Consider the following 23,174-nt stretch of genomic DNA (forward strand, 5'->3'; position numbering starts at 1 on the left):
GGATGGGGGTGCAAGCACTAGTGACATCCTGGGATAAGTGCATTAGTGTATCGGGATTATATAGAGAAAATAAAGAGAGTGTTTACTCTCAGATCAGTGTTCTATTATTATGTACGATCAAAAGTCCCAGTTTGACTTGAACAGACTCTGATTTTTGTTAACAGTTTGATTCCTATGCATCCTTAACTTCATCCCTTCAAAGTTTTTTTTTTATTTATTTGGAAGTACAGTAATGTAGTATTAACGAGTGTTAAAGCCAATGTTAATGCATACTAATAATACACAGATCAGCCATAACATTATGACTACCTACCTAATATTGAGTACGTCCTCCTTTTTCCACCCATGTGTGTCAGTGCATCACTGTGTTGGTCGCAGAAGTAAAGAGATCTACTTAGTAATGTTATGGCTGATAATAAGTAAACTTCACTCTATATGTAAGTATTCATTAGTTTTGACCTTTCTCTTCCAGATCAGACCATTTAATGGGGGTGGACGGGAGTCTGGGTCCCCATGGAAATCAGAGCAACATGAGTCACGCCAGTAATGATGGCAGCATGTACTCTCCTAACAGATACCACAATCAACAACGGTAAAACTTTATTATTTAGCTACACCAATATTTACATAATATGGCCATTAGTTTGTGATCACCTAAATATTACAACCTATATAATAAACACATATTAAAGATTATATAAGACTTCATTCAGTGTACTCCTCATAAATAATCTCTGTTATATTTTTAATCATTAGATTCAAGATTCAAAAAGAGATAAAAAAAAAAAAAAAGATTCAAATAACTTTATTAATCCCAAAGGGGAAATTGCTTATGCTCGGTTACAGGTGCTCACAGTTGTTAACTAAGAAAAGGTAATAAAGGTAATAAATAATAATAATAATAATAATCTTTAAAAAAAATAATAATAAAAAAAAAAGTTCCTAAAACAGTAAGTACCATCAGAATATGACTCAATAGGTAGTTTATTACCATTATTAGGTTTATATTAATTACATTAATCATTAATCATTTAATGAATCAAAACAAGGGGGAGTGAAAGTTTGTTATTGTTTTTTTTTACTGCAGCTCATCTATCTTTTAATACTTATTAGAACATGTTAAACATTTTCCTCTTAATGATTGAACATTACTGCAGACAAGGATGTGTTTCTGTGTTTCTGAGCCTTGGAGAGAGTTTTATCTTTTGTTTTTTAAACTTGGCTCTATGGCTTAGTCTAGATATTTTAAGGAAAAGTCTGAACCCTAAACGGAACACAGCTGTGTATGCACATATGCACATTCAATAAAAACTATTCCTCTTCTCCAAGTTAGTGCCTGCGTACGTACATCTTCAGAAGGAAATCAGAGAAAACATCTTCACAATCTAACAAATCCATATGTGAAACTTCACAAATTTGAAATCGTGTTTATATGCAGACGGCTGAGCCCAGATCTCCATGTCCAATATCAGTTTCACTTCAGTGGCTGAATGAACACAAGCCAGAATCCAAAATCTGATAAAAACTTACCCAGTTTATAACAATAAACAAAGACTAAATCTTAAATGGGATGTTAAAATCCATATCGATATGATGGTTGGGTGTGTCCCAAAACTTTTGGCCATGATCATAAATGCAGTGCTACATATTCAGTATCAGGTCTTTGATCTGTTCTATCACTTCTCCTGCCCAGACATGATGGCTACGGACAGCAGTATCCTGGTATGCCATATGGCGTCCACCCTCCAGGGATGTACCCTCAGCAGGTGAGAGTCTCAGACAGGGCATGTTTCAACATATTGCTTTCCATAAAGCCCACCCCTATTAAATGGTATATTTAATGTATAGTCCGGTGCTACACAATATTTTATCAACATCTAGCATAGCCAGATAAATCACAGCGACAAGCATGTTACGTTCCTTCCAATGGAAAATAAGGCTAGTGATGCTATTTTCAACTTTCTATGATAACTGTAGAATGTGTGCTGAATGTTATATAGTAAATCTGACTGAAAATACTAAACACTTTATCATTGTCACAGGGCTATAAGCGACCCCTCGATGGAATGTATAGCCCCCCCGCTAAGAGGCAAGAAGGAGAACTTTATGGGATGCAGTATGGAGGCCCACAGACAGACATGTACAGTCAGTATGGAGGAAATTATCCAGAGCGCCGGCCCATGCAGACTCCCTTTCCTTATCCGTATAGCCGTGAGCGGCTACAGAACGCCAGCCAGGGGCCTCAGCATCACTCTGTCCAGCACGGCATGATGGGTGCCGGACATTCAGCACCCACAGCAGACGGCCCAACACACATGTGGCCTTCAAGGACAGACATGGCCTATTCTTACTCTAGCAGACACGCGACACCTAGTCAGAGCTCTCCGTACCCAGGGATGGGACGCATCGAGGACATGGATGGAGTCCGAACAGACAATCAGTGGCCCGGGCATCAACGCCAAACACCGTACATGTCTGGTCACTCTAACTCCATGGCTCTTATGTATTCACGGCCTCCTTCTTCCTACCAGACCTCTAACCATATCTCATGTGAACCGAGCCCAGGGTCTTTCCAGCGCTCTATGGAAGGGCACATGCAACCCAACAAGATGGCCTTCATGCAGTCTATGAAGATGCACAAGCCGGGGATGCCGGTGCCCAGTGGCTCGGCGAGTGGAGTCCCAGGTCAGATGCCACCCAACATGAGGAGAGACTATCCGATGGGGTGTGTGGAAGGGACCCAGCCTCTACTGAAACCGCGACGCAAAATGACCTCAAAAGACACCGGTAAGGAAATATACCGTAATACCTTTGTTACAGAAAATACTCATAAATTCTGGGATGTTTTTTTTATATCGGATATGCTGTTCAACGAGCATTAACGCACTTATTTCTTTTAAAGGAACCCCAGAAGCCTGGCGAGTAATGATGTCACTCAAGTCTGGTCTTCTGGCAGAAAGCACATGGGCTCTGGATACAATCAACATCCTCCTTTATGATGACAGCACTGTAGCATCGTTCAACCTGACACAGGTACTGAGATGAATAATTAAATATTTGTGCCACATCTTTAGATCTTTTTTTTTTTTTTTGGTTTGTAAAAATATCTTCTTCTATCTTTCTTTTGCCCCTCTAGCTGCCTGGATTCCTAGAGCTCATCGTTGAGTATTTAAGAAGATGCCTGATCGAGATCTTTGGCATCTTGGAGGAATATGAGATCGGGACTCTTGGCCAGAAGACTCTGCTTGGTCCAGATGAGGATGAAAAAGAGCAAGACTCGCTCAAATCAGACACTTCATGTGAGCCAGAGACCAGCCAAGAGCCAGAGAAAAACTCCATGGACTCTCCTCCTGCGTCTTCTGAGACAGACCGGGAGTTAAATCAGGAAGGCGAGAATAAGGATGAAATGTTGCGAAATGATAGAGATGAGAAAGATGAAAATAGAACTGAGGATATTAAGGATCCTCTCGAGGGCCATTCATCAACAGTGCCTGAACCCAGACCCAAACAAGCCAGCAAGTACGATAAGCTGCCTGTCAAGATTGTTCCAAAAGATGACTTCATGGAGGATATTTCTGACGAGCTTGGCCATGTGCAGAAATTCGACAGTGGATTACTTCACTGGAAAGCAGGCGGTGGTGACTCCACGAGCTACATCTTAACACATTTTGAGAGTCGTGAAGATTGCACAACTAATAGCGTCCAGAACAAACAACACTGTTGTGCTTCAAAGTCGGACACGTACAGCACCCCGGTTGCGACTATAGACGTTGTTCTGTCCCCACGGCTGAGGGATCTCTGTGGGGAAGAAAACTCATCCACCTCCTTAAACAGTTCCTCACATTCATTACGCCTTTTCGAGAACCAGAAAGGGATCACTCTATTGGAAGATGAACCTCACTGTCCAGACGAACCTCCGCTGTGCACAAAATCCAGCTGGCAGGAATCTCTGGGCAAACGCTGCATTTGTGTCTCTAACATTATCCGCAGTCTCTCGTTCATCCCTGGAAACGATAGCGAGATGTCCAAGCATCCGGGCCTGATTCTGATCCTTGGCCGATTGCTGTTGTTGCACCATGAGCACCCGGAGAGAAAGAGGACTGTCCCTAGCAACGAAAAAGATGAGTTCCATAAGGAGGAAGAACTCAAGCCCTGCAGCAGGGATGAGTGGTGGTGGGACTGTCTGGCAGCGCTGAGGGAGAACACTTTAGTCACGCTGGCCAACATTGCAGGCCAGCTGGACCTGTCGATTTACCCGGAGAGTATATGCCTTCCCGTCCTCGACGGCCTGCTCCACTGGATGGTGTGTCCTTCGGCCGAGGCCCAGGACCCTTTTCCTTTGGCAGGGCCGCATTCACAGCTCAGTCCAAAAAGGCTGGTACTGGAATGTCTGTGCAAGCTCAGCATTCAGGACGGCAACGTAGACCTGATCCTGGCCACACCGCCCTTCAGTCGTCAGGAGAAGTTCTTCGCCACACTGGTGCGTCAGGCGGGAGAGCGCAAACTGCAAGTTTACCGCGAGATGGCAGTGGCCGTGCTGTCCAACCTGGCTAGAGGGGATCCTTCGGCGGCGCGCGGCATCGCCATTCAGAGAAACGGTGTTGGCAACCTTGTAGGCTTCCTAGAAGATGGAATTGCCATGACTCAGTATCACCAAAACCCACACAGCCTGCTGCACATGGGTCATCCTCCTATGGAGCAACCCAGCGTGAGCATGCTGTGTCGGGCAGCCAAAGCGCTGCTGGAACTGGCCAAGGTGGAGGAGAACAGGCCTGAGTTTGTGCTGTATGAAAGCAGACTCCTGGATATTGCCATCTCCTCCGTGCTGAACGTAAGCGTGGTGGCCGTCATCTGCGAAGTACTCTTTCATCTCGGCAAGTCATGACAAGAGGTGCTTCGCCTTTAAGACTGTTCTACACCAATCATGTGGATGAGGCACTTTCATATTTATATTTAAAATCAAAAGTCGCTTTATATATGAATATATGAAATAAATCAAAATGAAGAGCTTCTGTGTTCAACTCTTTCGTTCGAGGATTTTAGAAAAAAATGATTTTAATACAGATATTTAATATTGTCATTTGAATGTTTGTCTTTTGCTTATTTCATTCTTATTTTATTAACCAAATGTCTGACTTTTGGTTCAGAAGATTATCCCCCCCACTAACTCTCAAACCCTCACCCCCACCACCAACGCCCCCCTCCCCTTCCGCTTTTTAAACTTTGGGAAGTTTTTTAAGTGTACATAATATGTATCTGTGGATTTGTTTTTAAAAGCAGAATTATTTAAGATCTGAAAATACTGTAGATAATAGCTTCTGTTTGATATTTGGTACCCTTTTTTTTCTTTTTCATTTTTGTTGTTGGTGTTATTGTTATAATAGCCACATCTGGAAAAATGAATTGTGCAATATTATGGTGCAAGTTGCCGCTGCAGGCAAGAGAGGTGTGATTTCTTTCCCATATCTATCATGCAAATAACATGTTTCACCATGAGGCGGCAGTATTGTATCACTCTTTAAAAAAAAAGAAAAACAAAAGATATTTGGACTGAAATATTTCTTCGCCTCCTTGGTGTTATATTTAACAATGGAAGTCTGTATTTAGGACTGGCTTTACCTTACTTTCATGTTGAACCCCGAGACACTGCTGTATATAGAACATGTTGTACCTTTTTTTTTCTCCCCAGAAATGTGGTAACTACAAAAGTGATTGTAGTTTGTAAAGATGAAATTATCGTTCTTGTTGTTACATCTATGATAACTATCGGTATTTTGTAACTGAGGTCCAGTTTTGGATTGAGGGTAGTGAATGTGTTCTGTCAGTATAACGTTTCTGTATGCGCTCTTGAATAGCTGACCTCCGATCAGACTTTGGTAATCAACACGTCGAAGTGCCATGGTCAGCTCATCACATGCTAAGATTACATGAACATAGACAGCTAATGCAAGATCTGTTTTTTATTATTATTATTATTATTATTATGGGATCCAAACGGGCATATTTGTTATCTAAAACCATGTAGTTCAAAAATAAATGATGTTGAGCAAGATCTGCATTACAAATCTGTCAATTATTTATGCATCCTCAGTAAGCGCTTTATCCCGCGCAGTGTAGCGCTGGATCCTGAGCACAACCCATTTACACCGGGTACGGATTGGGTAAGAGGCGGGAATACACCCTGATCAGGATGCCGTGGGCATAAACATTGACACATTCATCGAGATATAGGGCAGCTTAGTAGATCCAGGCCACTTCCGCGCTGTTGGGAAGATGGAGGAAACTGGTGAACCCTGAGGAAACCAGAGGGTCTGTGTTCCCAGGATATACCGGATCTAGATCCACTGCAACCAAACCCAGATGTCACTGTGGCTAATAACTTCCTGGGTGAAATCATATTAAGTGACATCAGCATCCAGGGCTTTTTGGAGGATACAGATACATATGGGATAGGCTCCAGGTCCCCTGAATGAGTGACCCTGAATACAGGATAAAGCGGTATAGATGGTGAGTGAGTGAGTGAGTAAGATACATACAAACAAACTTAACAAATAATATGTAAATAAATAATACCTATAAATACATTATATATATATATATATATATATATATATAATTGATATATATATATATATATATATTTATATTATATGAAGAGAAATAGAGAGAAATAAACTAACTAAATGAAAGAAATCCCAGTGTTTCATTGAATAAATATCCCAAGGGTAGCTCAGTGGTTAAGGCATTGGACTACGGTTCAGAAGATCCCAGGTTCAAACCCCACAACCACCAAGTTGCCACTGTTGGGTCCTTGAGCAAGGCCCTTAACTCTCAACTGCTCAGATGTATAATCAAATAAAAATGTAAGTCGCTCTGGATAAGATCGTCTGCCAAATGCCTAAATGAAATGAATGTTGAGACAATAACAGAAAAAGATTTGGATTTGGCGGAAATGAGATGGTTTAGAGGTTTAAAAATATGTTGTATTTCAATGATTTGTTACTGTGGTGAAAAAAAGTCTATAATTTTACGTGAAATTATAATATTTATGAATAAAATAATAATATTATATTATATTATTAATATAATATAATATTATTATACGATTATTTGATTGCTGTGTAGTTTGCCTGCGTTGCCTACATTACCCACAATCCTCAGCGCTCGCATTCTCACATCCTCTCCCTTGAAGTTGCAGGAGACTGTTTACTAGTTTCTCAGAGCGGCAGAGGCGTGCAGGCACAGGGGACAGGAAGCTCTGCACTGTGTGAGTGTGTGTGTGTGTGTGTATGGGTTCCTTCCGATAATCCGCGTTTATTCACCCGTGCGGCGCTTCATGCTTGTCCTGCAGCACAGGAGGAAGCTCCGAGGATCCCGCAGGCTGCGTGTGTTCCCGGGATGCTGAGTGATTCCTCCGCGGTGTGACATGGCGAGGCGGCGGAGAGAGCTCACACACACCGCAGCCTGAACACCTCAACATAAACACCTCAGGAACTCAACACCGACACTCCGTGCACCAAACCTCAGTGGATAGAACTTTCATAGAATAAGTAATAAAGAAGATGTTCGGTTCAGTTTGGCCAGTTTCGGATCGGAATAAACCCGGATAAGACTCAGGGAGATCCGAGTGACGTCACGGATCGTCTTCTTTACGGTGAGTTTATAATCAGATTTAGGTTAAAACACCAAAAAACAAGTGTGTGTGTGTAAAACTAAGGAGTGTTTTTTCCCCCTCTCTTTCTCTCTCTCTCTCTCACACACACACACACACGTAAACACAAGTCTTAGGGCGGATTACTTGCTAACTTCTCGTCACGTTTTTATCTAAACACACACACACACACAGTATTAACATTAACACGATCCATTTCTAACTGTTGTGAATATAACCACTGTTGAGTGTGTTGGTGTGTGTGTGTGAGAGACTCCTTCACACAAGTGTGCATTTTCTTTTTTAGCTAAAACTGCTAGCCCTCGCGCTAGCTAACTGTCTCGCGCGCGCCACATTATAAGCTAACGCTAACACATTTACCTCACGTATTTAACGTTAGCTCATTTACCTCACGTATTTTTTAAGGTTATTAAAAAATTAACTTCAGATACGCGCTAATTCTGTTTTTTTTTTATCCAACCAGTTTAGCCGTAAACTCTCTCAGTACACTAGCTGTTTTTTGTTTGTTTGCTTACTCTCTTCTCCTTAATTTCTCTTTTTGTCCAAAAAAAAAACGCCCACTAATGTTATCTTATCCAAGTATTAAACACCACTGCTGAGGTAATTTAATCAGTTTTTAGTGATTGTGAGTGGACTAAAGTGAGGAGTTTCAGTCAATCAGAGGTTGTAACTGTCTTTTCTCCAACCCTGACACACACAACACTGTGTATGAGTGTAAATACTGTGTTTTTTTTGTGGTGGTGTTCACACTCTATCAGGTGCAGGAGTGTTTCTGAGTTCACTAAAACCGCCAGAAGTGAGAATCTTGTGCAGAAAATCTCCAGCTTCATCATCACCCTGTGGTTTAGAGCTGAGAGCCGGGTTGCCAGGTCCTCTCCAGGGTAAAGCAGATAGTCTGTGTAATAATTCTCTCCTCAGGATGGGAGAAATATCATAATCAGAACAGAAACTTCCAGATTGGACTATTAAATGATTCATGTCGTATAGAAAAGGGGGCATCTTTGTTAATAGCATTAAAAAAAAAAACTTATGAAGTACTGTGCTTTCTTCAAAATTTGCAGAGAAAGATTAATGAATGTCATGATCAGTTATTGGTTGTTTGAGATCAGCAGTGATCAGTGATTGGTCGTGGCTCGACAGTGGTGATCAGTGATTGGTTGTTGTTAGACAGAGGGGTAGCTCAGTGGTTAAGGCATTGGACTATGGCCTGGAAGGTTCCAGGTTCTAGGTTTAAACCTCACCACCACCATGTTTCCCCTGTTTGTCCCTCAACCCTCCTCTGATCAGATGTGTAATGAGATAAGTCGCTCTGGATAAGGACATTTGCAAAATGATGTAAATGTAAAGTAGGTGATGATCTGGGAGTGGTTGTTATAAGCTGACGGTGATCAGAGATTGGTCGTTTGAGAACAACAGTGATTAGTTGTCTGGTAACAGTGGTGAAGAGGTTGTTGGTTGTCTGGTAACCAGGCAGTCTTTTCTCCAAAAGTGACGTGAGATTAAGAGACATATTGATTTAAGAAATCTCACTAGCATCTGCTCAAAAACTCACTAGGTTTCACAACCTTTTTTAATAAAAACAAAGTGGCTAAGGTGGTTGAAAAAGTCCCAGAATTCAGGGGCAGGTTCTCTCAGCTGGCAACACTGACACTGATGAGGGAAAACAAAGCCCTGTTGAGCAGCACAACAGTGACACTTACAGATGGAGCCACGCCAAATAGCCGCGGAAGTGTAAATTGCGTACGAATGGCGTACGGCTGCCTTATGCACGCCGTAGTCCCCCCTCCTTTTTCTTCGAGAAAGGCGTGTCAAGATTTCACAGTAAACACGCCCATTCAAGCCCTATTTATGCATTTACCTGGTTCCACCACTAGATGGCGCTTCGTTCTCAAGGACCCGTTAACACAAGCCAGCAATTTAGTTGCGCTGAGTTGCAATCACGTGATTTTAACAACCCACCCTCACCCCCACCGAACTGACGCTGCCAAACTGCACTAGAGATGAAGATGGCGGCTTAATGGACTATTCGCGGTAAGTGGTGTTTTTATTTATAAAATTTGTTTGGGATTAGTTTACAGTTTATTTTCCAGTTTAGTTTTTTTACCGGCCGTTTTGAAAATCACTGGCAGCACCAGCAGCGGTCAGATGTAACTTTAGATAACTTAATGATCTGTTTACCAAGTCTGGAGTTAACATTACAGCTTACTGTCAGTGTCACAAACTCACAATGTCACTCCTCTTTAACTAAAAAAAGACACTAAAGCTTCGAAAATACTATTAATGTCCCTAATACAAAAGCTGCACTACCGGATGAAGAGTGTTTGTGCTCTATAAAAATGCCTTTAGAATCTGACCGCGTGTTGTCTGGATTAATTCAGCATTTATTTATTCTTTGGGTAAGAGTTAATCTGCAGGTTATATCTGTGAATATAATGTGATGCAGTTCATGAAGGACACAAGCTGAGGATAGATGTACAGGAGCTCGCGAGCTAAACGCTCATAACCGGGATTATATTTTTCTCAGTTTGGCCGTGACTTTGCGCGGTAGCGCGAGCGCTTAGTTACCGAACTGGATAAAACTCTGAAGTGTTTATCAGTTAAGGAGTGTGGGGGGGAGGTGTGTGTGTTTGTGTGGGGGGAGGTGTGTGTGGGAGGAGGTGAGGGGGGCTTCAGTACTCGGGTAGTTATAGTTTGGCTTCAGAGATTAACTAATATATACGAGTGTTATATCGCCTAACTTATTTGTATGAAAAGCGCATTTTAATTTAATGCAGACGATAATACAGACAGACCGGGGTTAACACTAACAAAGTTCAATGGTTAAAGTTATCCCAGTTTATTTACATTTCAGAATTCCCCAAAACAGTATTTTACACACTCTGTGGTGTAGGTTTACTAATATCTTTTATATCTATTACAACTAGATATTCTGTAAAGTTTATTTATCTTTGTCTTCACTAAATTCTCCTGTTGTCTTTAATCAGGGCTCCGCTGTGGAGGATTGGGGGGTCAGACGGATGACGGTTGGCCTTTTGGAGCTACTGGAGGAGCCTGAACAAGCTGTTGAGGGAGCTGTAGGAGGGATGACGTCACAGTGCAACAGCTTTAGAATGATGTTTGGTCAGGTCTACTGTATATTCTGAACATAGAATTGCAAAACGTCTGATACTTTAGGGGGGAAACAAAGAATTAAACAGTTCCATCTTTAATATTTTTTTAAAATGATATTTTAATATAAAAGAACCAGATAGAGACTGATAAGCAGCTGGTGTTATCCGGGTATTTTAATGACCTTTAAGCAAAAATTAAACATGTTTTCACCTGTTTTATACAAACTATTTGTTTTTACTTTTACTTTTGACTAGTTTTGAAAGAATAAATTTTATTTTTAAAGTCATGTGTGCTTGTTTTAATTGTTGGGGGATTGTTTGTGTATTTAAAAATACATTTACTTAAACCAACAACTTCAATGTGCAAAAAATGGGACCCGACGTTGTTTTAAATAGTCAAAGAGTTGGGCTAATAATAATGATAATAATAATTATTATTATTATTACTGGTTATAGAAACGAATGAAAACAACAGTTAAACACTTGATCATATGTATCTGTGCTAGTTTGTGTTTGTGATTGTGACCCATAATCATTTTTTTTCTCAGTATAATGTTTTGGGGGGTTTTAAGAATCCATTAAAAGAGCAAAGACAAACTTGGAAGGTAAGAAACCTCAGTGGAGAATACTGACTATGACATGGTGCTAATTCCTCTGTGTGTGTGTTTTTGGCGGGGGGAGGGGTACTTCAGACTTACTTGTCTGTGCGCAAAATGTTTGTGTTAAACCAACGGAGAAATGCAGGAGCGCGCGCGCGCGCACACACACACCTCTCATCCACAACCGCTTTAACTGTTGTCTTGTAAATCGTTGATTAAACCTAAGAACACAGCTGTTCAGCATCAGTCCTAAACACAAGCGCAGGGTCTGTTTTTGTCCTTAATTAAAAGACACCAATATGTTAATAATTTACACAATGATAACATGTTGTTTATGTTTAATGTTTATTTTGCGGGAAAAGGTAATAAGCAATATTTAAAATAAAACAAACCAGGAAGTAAGTGTTTCATACATTAAGGTGCTGTGTATAACCAAGTGCCCCAACAGACATAGCAACAGTGTGTGCGCTGTGGGGGATTGGAAGGTGAACGAATATAATCATTTACAAGACAAAGGACGTTCAGAGGTGTGTTATACCCCCCTTCCACGGATTGCCGCCCATTACGCAATCGCTATCTTCAAAGAAAAGCCGCCGCCCCTTTTCATTCAAACGCGTTAGCGAGTGTTTTTTCTTTCCCTCCGCTCCGTTTTGTGAACACAGTTGCGTTCAGTAACACGGTGGAACCAATTACATAAACAGCAGCAACAACAACCATTATGATCACACTTTGTTAAATTTATATTGCTTAAATATTTCGCAGCTCTGTCCTCTTTGCATTGCTACGTGTTTATTTACTTCCTTTTCGCATCGTATAATGAACTCTAAAATCGACACTATCAAACTTGGAAATTATATAATATTCAATCAAACATCAAGTTATTAAAAGTAACGAATTTGTCACTACTCTTCTTTCATGCAGCACGGCTAAAAAGATAATAAAAATTACACCAAAGTGCTGCAGGTTTGGTGTCTGTGAGCTTTTCCTAATCAGAGTTAGACGGGGGGCATTTTGTGGCTGCCCCAGTTACACTCTACTTAGATATTACACAGAGGGGAGTTCACTTCTGTTCTCTTCATCCTAGCTTAATTTCATCTCAAGAAATAATAGTAAGTTTTGTAAAGTCTGAGTTCATCTCCCCAGCCAGTGTTGTGTATGGACAGGGTGGCATCATGGCAGGATTGGTGTCATTTTTATTATCTTTTTAGCCATGCTGCGTAAGAGAAGAGTAGTGACGAATTCGTTACTTTCGTTACTAGACTATTTTGTCTGCAAGTGAAATACATCGATACGTTAATAATTTACACCACGATAACATTACTGCAGAAGGATCTAGAGACGTGACTTTGAGACGTTCACAGTATATTCGAACCGTAGACAGAGTTTATTCTGCATAACATTACAAAACAGCCATGTCCAATAAAACAGTGCATCTTTAATAAGCCACATTGGTTTCGAGTCAGTAGTAAAATTAACGAAAGACTGAGAAGCCCCGTAATATATATATATATATATATTTTTAATGTTCAAATTAACGTTTCAGAGTAGCCTATATAATTTGTCTTGTCATCCGTTTACAGCGTTGGCTGATTTTGTGATTGAGACCCATGGGTTACATTGAAATATTTTTATTAGTAGTAGTAAGCCAGTCTTTAGTAACCTTGAATAAATCACAATATAAGCCCTCTCCCGCGCGCACGCTCTCTCTCTCTCTCTCTCTCTCTCTCTCACACACACACACACACACGTACACACAAACAAATAAAACATGAAATCGCGTAAAACCAAATGAAACTATGGCAAAAATATATAAGCAGTAAAAATTACAGTAGTATCCTGTAGGTGATTTCTGTCCTGATAACAGGCGCTGACCCTCTGGAACTGTTTAGTTCTGTTAGTATTGTGTTCAGGTGTGAATGTTTAAGGGGATTTAATCTGTCGCTGCTGCCGCATCTATTCACCGTAGTGATAAGTGATTAATGTCCCATCAGATCTTTAATGGGGAAACGTTATGCTGGTTAAATGACTAAAGACATACTGATCCGTATGGACAGATATTTGTTTCATATATTATGCGTTATTAATCGATTTGTTTTGCCAATTTTTGACTATCAGCGAAAAAAAAAAACATTAGCGAAAACATAAAAAGTATAACGAAAACAAACCCAAGCAGAAGTTAAATTTTAAGCGTTACTTTGCAGCAAAATATTATCTACCAGTGTATTAAACGGAAATAGATAAAATACACCGTAATGTAAAATACTGTACATAGCCCGCATTTGTATTCCGTACCTACAACGACTGGTATAGATAAATTACAGATGTTACCGTGTATTTAAGGATTATTAAGGATGTCGTGAAAAATATTGCAATAAGTAGTTTTATTAATTAATTTAATCATTAATTAAAAATAGCATAAGCATCATGGATTGTGTATTGAGGGATTTAAATCTGTTTTATGAATCGTTTTTTATCCCTCTTTTTTACCACATCATCTATTTATGAAACTATGTTGATGTAAGTTATGTTATATATATATCAAATATAGTCAAATAACAAATATCAAATAACCGGCTGCTTGGACACTGCAGTTAACTGAAGCAGTCAATGCTCCATCTGGCGGAATTATACAGCATTGCAACCATCTTTTTAGAAAGTGCATGGGGGCGTTTATGGGGCGGGGCATCGTTAACTACGTCATCGCGGGGGATCACATTCCGTGCACGGATCGATCATGGTCCTGTCACGGTCCTGTCATGGACCTATCATGCTCCAAGCGGCTGTTTGACGTGGCTCCCACTGTACATATACCACCAGTGTGTGTGTGTGTGTGTGTGTGTGTGTGTGTGTGTGTGTGCTTGTCACTGGGTTGAATGTATCAGACAGAGCAGTAGTGTCTGAAGTGTTTCTGCCCAGGTTATCAGACACACCTGTGTATTTTTGGTGCGGTCATATTCTCCACACTTCAGCCTCATTCTGCAGGTTTTATGTGTGTGTGTGTGTAAGAGAGAGAGAGAATGATGGGTGACTTCAGCCTCAGTGTGTGTCCTGACTGGGGAGAAATGTACCACGGTCTGACCGACTGCAATACTCGGTCCTTATGTGCACACAGTTCAGAATTTTTCCTGTCGTCTGCTCTTCCCAGTGCTCCACACTCCCACAATTCCCTGTGCAGGATTTCCACCAGTCTTCTCAGATAAGAAAGAGGAAACAGGATGAGAAATACTTGGGTGCAGTTTTGAGTTTCCTGTTCAGAGAGACTGTTTATGATTGGAGTGTGTGTGTGTGTGTAAGCGTTAGCAGGGTCATATTTAACAGACGCAGTGCAACAGTAAAGTGATGATAAAAAAAATAAATAAAACAACTCTAAAATATATTACACGATGCACAGATTTACGAAAGGGTGTCAAATCAGTGCGGGTTACTATGTCATGTCCAGGAATAGTTATGTTTAGTGTATCATGTGTGAGTAGTACAATACACATTAGCGGTGGTGTGAAGTGTGAAGGCAAAATGGGTATCAACCCATCACTACCTCAAATATGATATAGCCTAAAGTACCTAATATAATGTAATTAAAATTAATTTAAATGTAATTGATAAAATAATTATATGAAATAACGTCTATTATAGTTTATATAATTATATTATTAAAGCATTAACTAGAGATGCAGAAAGAAAAATCTTTGTATCATGTATCGCAACACTGACTCCTACATTTAAAAAAAAAAATAAATAAAAATTCTTTAAACGTTTATAATAGAGATAAACCGGTCGATCAGCCAGTGAATGGAAATTGGCTGGTTTTCAGCTCGAATAGCTGCGATCAGATGTTTGAGTGCTGCAAGAGAAACACATTTTTATTACATTTTTGCTTTATGTTATCAAGTCGTGCTCATTAAAAACCCTCTGATCTGCTTTTTTTTTTCTCCAAACTCGAATAAGTCTCGAAGCCACTCGTTATGTACGCTCACGCCAGTCTGAAAACTCTACAAGCACAGATCACGTTTAAAAATAGCATGCATTGGAAGCTGCATGATTTACTCGCAACTGATCAACACGCGCACTTAGAGTTTTGTCGAATTGAGTTTTGAGTTTTCTGAGGCATTTAACACAATAAAACTTTTAGAATCTTACAGGTGGTACATTCTAAACAGTTTACATAATTTAATTAATAGGATTTAATTCTTATATGCCAAGTTTAAATAGAAATACACTATATTGCCAAACATATTTACTCCCCAATTCAAAATTAAATTCTGGTGTTCTAGTCACTTCCATGGTTACAGGTGTATAAAATCAAGGACCTAGGCACGCAGAATGTGTTGCTTTCAGGAGCTCAGTGAATTCCAGCGTGGTACTGTGATAGGACGCCACCTTTGGATTAAGTCTAGGGCTATAGCTAAATAATAATATTAAATAATTAATATAAAAAGAAATAATTATACAAAAACACTGCGTTGTGCAACTTAACTTTCAGAACTAAAAGTAAAAAAATTTAACCTCAGACATAACATAAGCCTTTACTGGCAATTTCTATCGTTTTCTCTTGCTGGTTTCTTCTTCTCTTGACTCGCTGATATTTTTTATCGCTCCCTTCCATTTTGCAGCCCGCAACAGAACGCTCCCTCAAATCTAAACACAGCTAGCTGTTTGTCTCCTTCCGCTTTTTTGGGTGACGTAAGCGCTGCTTCTTCGTAGGTGTTTACTTGCGGCTTGCATCCGGAACCGCACTGTGTCACGCTCAACAAATAATTGCGCAAAAACATAACGCAAGCTTTTAAAATTAATTCAAAGAAGCTTAGAGGCAGAAGATTTTGCCTCAATCAATTTTTGTAATTGAATTACTCGAGAAATTGTTTCAGCCCTAATTAAGTCCAGTCATAAATTTTTTTTGCTACTGAATATTCCAGTCAAGTGAAAGCGATTGGGAACGACAGCAACTCAGCCACCAAGTGTTTGGCCACATCAAATCACAGGGCGGGGTCAGCGGATGTTAAGACACACAGAGCACCTTTGGGATGAATTAGGGCGGCGACTGCGAGCCAGGCCTTCTCGTCCAACATCATTGTCTGATCTCACAAATGTGCTTCTGGAAGAATAGTCAAAAATTCCCATGAACACACTCCTAAACTTTGTGGAAAGCCTTCACAGAGGAGTTAAAGCTGTTATACCTAATAATTGGATGTTTTTCAAGTTCATATCTAATCGGTATATTTAAAAAAAAAAAAATCGTGATGCTCAATATTACTCAAATCGGCACAGAGTTATCGCAATAACATTGTGACGGGTGATTCCCATCCCTGGAATTAACATATTTTAATCCCATTTTAAATGAAGATTTAAAAAAAAAATAGTTATTTGTATAAATTTTATTGACTAAAATGTGTGAAGGTCGAGTTCACAGTCCTGGCCAGTGACAAGAGTTACCGTTTATTGTTTATCAATTTATGATTGGTTTAAATCTGTAAATTAGACAATTTGGCTAACTGACTCATTTAATAAAGAGACACAGAGAAAGACGCTGAGACAATAAGGTCATGCATCTCTGTATGTTCCTGTTCTTTAAACAAGCCGTAGATGTCTGTTTGCTCATCAGAGAAACCACATAAAAATGCAAACTCTCCAAAAGCATTTGCTGTCTCAAGTGGACGTCTTCAGCTCTTTAGCCCTTTTTGGATGAGAGACAATCTTTCTGGATTGAATAAACATGAACAGATCTGCTTGCATAGCCTTCAACATCCATGTCTAAGAAACTCAAGTCAGGAAACCAAAACTTGTTTCTCTTTGTTTTGTTTTTTTTCTTTACACTAAAAATACTCCAGGATACCTAACGAGCACTTGTACTAGATGTATAACAACCAGCAGGATTATAGTTCTGGTTCGTGTAATAACAGCTTCTTCTTCACCTTCTCCTCCACTTAGGATTGCAGGCTTTCCGTCACAGCACGAGAAGCTCGAGAAAGCCGAGCACACACGAGTGTGAATACAGTTCGATCGGCAGTCACAACTCGACGTCAATGGAGTCTCCGTACAAGAGGAAGACCGCCAAGAGGAAGTGGCAGGTTTTTCCCGGGAGGAATAAATTCTACTGTGATGGCAGGATTATGATGGCGAGACAGACGGGAGTCTTCTACCTGACTCTCGTTCTCATCCTCGTCACAAGCGGGCTGTTCTTCATGTTTGAGTGAGTAGTTCTCTATGTGTGTGTACATGTCAGTGTAAACAGTCATATATGTAATTATATCCATTTTTAATTGATTAATTAATTTATTTATTTTTAAATCAAATACATGTACATTCCGCTGGCCACCACCGCAGGTATTTCTTTCATCTGTGGGAATCACACAGTTTTATTTCACTTTATTAAATACAGTCCCAATCAAAAGGTTAAAATAATCATATTTTGCATGGTTGGATCTTAACAAGGTTCCAAGTAGACATGGACATGCAACGAGAGATGGGAGTGGGACAAAACATTTTTTGAGCATGCAATTTAATGAAAACAACGAATATACTGAAACAGGCTGTTTTACAGCTGATCAAAAGTTTAGGACCACACCTCCAAAAAAAACCCTGTAACCCCCCAAAACAGAAATCAAGCTTCCAAACATGAACTAAGTACTGAGTAGCTCCACCGTTATTGTTGATCACTTTAAAAATTCGTTGTGGCATGAGGTGGTTTTCATGAGGTGACCACTTATCAAGTGGTGAAGACAGCCGCACGAAGGGCATCTACTGTCTGGAACTGTTGTCCATTTTTGTAAACTTCACTTGCCATCCATCTCCCAAGGTTCTCAATTGGATTTAGATCAGGGGAACACGCAGGATGGGCCAAAAGAGTGATGTTACACCACGCACTGCACCACTGCACCACGTTCCCTCCGATCCTCCAGCACTGCTCGCCTCATCCCACCATCTCTCAGGGATCGAGGGCGGCATTCATCCAGGCTCTTTTCTGTTCTGGCACCTAGGTGGTGGAATGAACTTCCTCTAGATGTCCGTACATCAGAGACTTTGACTATCTTTAAACGACGACTCAAGACGCATCTGTTTCTCCAGTACTTGGACTAACAACAGAAAAAATCAGATGTGTTGGACTAATGGTACTTAGTTATTAACCTAGTTAACCCAGTGTAAGTATGTATCCAATGTTGTAAACATTAAAGCACTTTTTGTAAGTCGCTCTGGATAAGAGCGTCTGCCAAATGCCTAAATGTAAATGTAATGTTATTCTCCTGAAGAAGTCTCTTGTCTGCGGGCATTGTGTACTGTAGTGTTTTCCTGTTAAAAAACCCAGTCGTTACCACACAGACGAGGGCCCTCAGTCATAAGGAATGCTCTCTGCAACATCTGGAAATAGCCAGCGGCCGTTTGATGCCCCTGCACTTCCTGAAGCTCCATTGTTCCACTGAAGGAAAAAGCACTCCAGACCATTATGGCACCCCCTCCACTGAAACATCTCGGGTGGGATCTGCTTGTCATCCTGGTAACGTTGGAAACCATCAGGACCATCAAGGTTACATTTTTTTTCATCAGAAAATAAAACTTTCTTCCACCTTTGAATGTCCCATGTTTGGTGCTCTCTTGCAAAGCCAAACGAGCAGTTCTGTGGCGTTTGAGGAGTCGAGGTCCTTGAAGACGTTTTTTGTTTTTGAAGCCCTTCAGTCTCAGATGCCGTCTGATGTTTATGGGGCTGCAGTCAGCACCAGAAACGGACTTAATTTGGGTCGAGGATCATCCAGTGTCTTGACGGACAGCCAATTGGGTCCTCCGGCTTAGTGCTGGTAAACCTTTTCTTGGGTCTTCCACTTGACTTTTTTTGTTCCATAATCGTCCGGATCATTTAAGAAATTCCAAATGACTGTCTTACTGCGTCCCACCGATGGCGGCTGTAAGAGACCCTGCTTATGCAGTTTAACAACCCGACCACGTTCAAAAAGTTTTTTCTCCTTTGCCGTCAGAACGTGTGACTACCTGACAGAAAATGACAATGAATCCACATCTTTGCACAGATTTGGTCTTTCAAAGGGCATGTGGTCCTAAACTTTTGATCAGCTGTAAAACAGCATGTTTCAGTTTAATTGTTATTTTCAATTAATTGCATGCTCAAAAAATGTTTTGTCTCACTCCCATTTCTTCTTGTTGCTTGTTGAAGCTCTACTTGGAACCTTGTTAAGATCCAACCATGCAAAATATGATTTTTTTGCCATTTTTCAAGTGGTCTTAAACTTTTGATCCGGACTGTATTACACTTTATTTGTAAGCAGTTCTCGGGTCACGACTACAAGAGATAAGCTGTTGGCGAGAAACTGTGAACATCGGTTTGGTCAAAGTCTGAGCCGCTCTTGTGTATTTGAACCCTCATCATGAACCAGTTACTGGTAACCTTTTCGTCATTGTCCTGCATCAAGCAAAGAAAACAACTAAGGAGATTTAATTCGCTGAGTGACTGGAAAAGGGTTAAGAATCATCCAGCATGATGATAAAACCCGTAGGACACGTACAAACATTATCATTAAATAAGAAGCTGAACGTGTGTGTGTGTGTGTGTGTGTGTTGTAAAACCTTTAACCTGAGAATAAATGCCAAAACTGAGCTCTTATCACCTCAACTACAGTATATTGATTTTCTTTCTTTTCTTTCTTGACCTCTGTTCACTTAAGCACTGCATTTACTCAGAGTATTGTTAGTTGATTTATCTCATTTCCCATGACTTTCCTGTATTTCCAAGGTCATATGACTTTATTAGGTAGTTATTCATAGGTTATGCTAATAGTAAGGGTTGTGTTTTTTTTTCTTTTCTTTTTTTCTTTTTCTGAAATGTCAGGTTTCATAACTTGTTCCAGTGTTTTTATTGCACGTTCCCACACTCTTTATTGTCGAGTTTTGAAGTGCAGTAACAAGCTGCATAGACGTGTACCAGAGCTTCAGAAACTCGTTTACCGATGGAGCAAAGCCCGAAACCATGGTTCCTCTCTACACTGTATTCACCGCAAAACTGGCCAATCACGGGGTCTGTGGGCTCGTGTATGCAGAAGAAGGTGGATAGCGCTTTCTATACAGCTTTACAGCAGCGGTTTGAGGATGAGAATCTGCTTTATATTAAATTTATATTTAAACAATTTAAGCATTCTTGCTGTTTGGAACGAACAGCCTAGGAACCTCAGGACATAAACAGGGTACACCCTGCATACGGTGCCAACCCACTGTAGGACACACACACACACACACACACACACACACCCAATCATACCAGAGCACTTAATCCTCCTAGGTTTTTTAAGACTCTAACGCCTGAGCCCACGCTGTCCGTCAAACGTTTATCTGACTTTTTCTAACTAGTCTGTGCTTGTAACATCCTCCGTGTGTGTGTTTCTGTTCTGTGTGTGTATAGCCCCTCTGACACAGCTTGTTGAAGGCTCCATGTTTTTTCTGCAGAGCGTGTGTAACAGTCAGTGTGCTGCTTTTCTCACAATAGCAGGAGAAACCTGTTCTCCATGAGCCGTAGATCCAGCGGACCCTGACCTCTGATTAATCACGCACTGATGGAGTCGTTCTCTACAACACACACGATGACGATTATAATGGAACATACGGTGGCCTGATGGACTCGAGCCGGTCGTTAATATATCCGAGTACAGGCTGTGTGTGTGTGTGTTCGCGTGCGCGTGTGTCTTGGGGGGGGGGTGGACACTGGATTGGAATATTCCATGTAAGCTCAGCTGATGGTGCAGAGGCTAAATTGTTAGCGTTAGACGAAAAAACTAAATCACTGCTGGAAGACAGAGAGAGCAGGTCGACACTCGCTCAGGGCTGTATGGTGGCCGAGAAGTGCAAAATAAGATATAAATGTTATTTAGCTTAAATCTATTTGTTCTTTTCCGTTGCGATTTGTTTATAAATGTATTTTGTTTTCGGTTGTGTTTTGTTTTTTTAATTTATTTTCCATTGTTTTATTTTATTTTTTTCTTTGTTTAAGTTTGTTAATTTGTTTTTACATTTGTTCAGTTATGTTTTGTTTTTATTTTTGGTTGTTTTGTTTTCGTTTTTATTTGTTTTTGAATGTTTTTCTTTTTAATTTTATTTTCGGTTGTGTTTTGTTTTAAAATGTTTGTTTTTGTTTTTATTTTGTTTTTGAATTTGGAATTTGATTTTGGAATTTTAATCTTGGTTGTGTTAATAAGTTTGCACGTCTGGTTTACAGTAGGACCGAACACTAAACACACCTGTTTCAAACAAAACTAAAACTGGCAACAACAAAAACAATAATAGAGAAACAGCAAAGCACACTCATCTTTGTAAACATCTCGTCTGGGGTTTCCTCCGTGTTATGTAAATGTTTGCTGCGTCATGTATCGCCATGCTGACTCCAAAATAATTTTTCCAGTGATCAGAAGTGGTTGGTTTTCTGCTTGATAAGACATGAGCGGTCACATCGGACGTGAACCGACTCTGTACAGAGTGCACGAGACTCTGAGTGCTACATTAACTCTAAAAGTTACATTATCAGAAGTTACACAAGTAAATAAAAAAACTTGTTTGTTCTTTTCCTTAAACTCTGTGAGCGAATCAGTCTGCAACCCACACTGCCTTACACACACTTGCAGCAGACTCAAACGACCGCGAGTGCTAATTAGTATCGAAACACACTCATAAGAAGTGGCGCATGCCTGCGTTAGAAACTATGCACGTTTACAAAAAGCTGCCTGTTCAATTAAGGCTGCAAAAAGTCAGTTTCTTCATAAACCTACAGGTGGCGCTCTCTAAACTATTTATACTTTTTCATCCAGTGTGGTAGAAGTGAATTATTTGCTAAATAAGTTAGTTTAGAAATAATTATTACGGCGGATGACAGAGATGCGTGCTGCTCAGTGACGGCGTTGCCTTGTGTTTAATTTAATTTGAAGTTATATGTTAAACTCTTCAATTTGAATTTAGTTTGTAATGGCTAAATGCTGCGCTTGGTTTTTAAGTGAGAAAACTATCATAAAGAATGGGCTACATTTAATTAATAATTAAACTTTTTTTTTCTTCCGGTGGAGTGTAATATGAAATACAACGCATTCCCGTCTCTATTGACCAGGTATATGTCTCGCAATTTACCCGCGCAGTGTATTTATTAGCCTGTCCTCCTGTTGAAAGAGATGCTGAATCAAAACCTTTATATAATCGTTTTCTCTGGAGGAGTGAAATCCCAGAATAAACACGTCCGAGCCACTTGGGTGCGATGACTCAGTCTTCCTCTCTTTTGATTTCGACGAGGCTCTTTAGTACCTCTTCACATCGCCCGAGTGACTCAATCAGGGTTATCTGTGTTGTTTTGAAGTGTTTGTGTCCCTGAGCGGCTACGCGTTGTGAAAGACATCCAGCTCTCGGCCGTGAGGATGAGTTCGAGCCTGTCAGGAATTTCTCATTTCGGGTTGGAAAGTATTTCTGTTTTATTATTATTTATTAATTCTGTATACGAAGTCGTCAGTGACGTACCGTAATGGAGCGTAAAGGATGTAAATGAACGCTACCAGATGAAGACAGGTCCAGAACACGCCTAGCTCGCTCAGTGTAACGCTCTGTCGGTTTTTCATGCATGCATGCGTGCGTGTGTGTGCTTGTGTGTGTGTGTGGTCGAACCTTTCATTTTGTTCTTTACTGTTTTACCATGTGGTCACTTACACAATGTCCTGCTTTTCCCAAAAAGCCCCACCAAACCAAAACTAAAGCAGCTGTTTGGCTTTGCTCACTAACATCAGGTTCATGAACAACGTTTTCATTAAACAGTGCAGTGAAACAGGG

At 40.3% G+C, this 23,174-nt stretch overlaps 2 protein-coding genes across 3 annotated transcripts in view; both read left to right on the forward strand.

Annotated features, from left to right (window-relative positions):
• Positions 1 to 5,205, forward strand: part of LOC128536307 (AT-rich interactive domain-containing protein 1B-like) — a 215,798-nt gene extending 210,593 nt beyond the window's left edge. Inside the window, exons 17-21 of the mRNA XM_053510516.1 lie at positions 473 to 592; positions 1,694 to 1,766; positions 2,043 to 2,787; positions 2,903 to 3,033; positions 3,137 to 5,205. Of these exons, the coding sequence (XP_053366491.1) occupies positions 473 to 592; positions 1,694 to 1,766; positions 2,043 to 2,787; positions 2,903 to 3,033; positions 3,137 to 4,885 (2,818 nt within the window). The 3' untranslated portion in view covers positions 4,886 to 5,205. The remainder of the gene's footprint in view (positions 1 to 472; positions 593 to 1,693; positions 1,767 to 2,042; positions 2,788 to 2,902; positions 3,034 to 3,136) is intronic.
• A 2,010-nt stretch (positions 5,206 to 7,215) lies between these two features.
• Positions 7,216 to 23,174, forward strand: part of LOC128535551 (palmitoyltransferase ZDHHC14-like) — a 66,898-nt gene continuing 50,939 nt past the window's right edge. For both annotated transcript variants that reach the window (XM_053509536.1, XM_053509537.1), the window contains exons 1-2: positions 7,216 to 7,654; positions 17,307 to 17,568. In XM_053509536.1, coding sequence (XP_053365511.1) covers positions 17,402 to 17,568 — 167 coding nt within the window. In that variant the 5' untranslated portion in view covers positions 7,216 to 7,654; positions 17,307 to 17,401. The remainder of the gene's footprint in view (positions 7,655 to 17,306; positions 17,569 to 23,174) is intronic.

The sequence above is a fragment of the Clarias gariepinus genome, chromosome 13, assembly GCF_024256425.1.
Source record: "Clarias gariepinus isolate MV-2021 ecotype Netherlands chromosome 13, CGAR_prim_01v2, whole genome shotgun sequence".
Taxonomy (NCBI): domain Eukaryota; kingdom Metazoa; phylum Chordata; class Actinopteri; order Siluriformes; family Clariidae; genus Clarias; species Clarias gariepinus.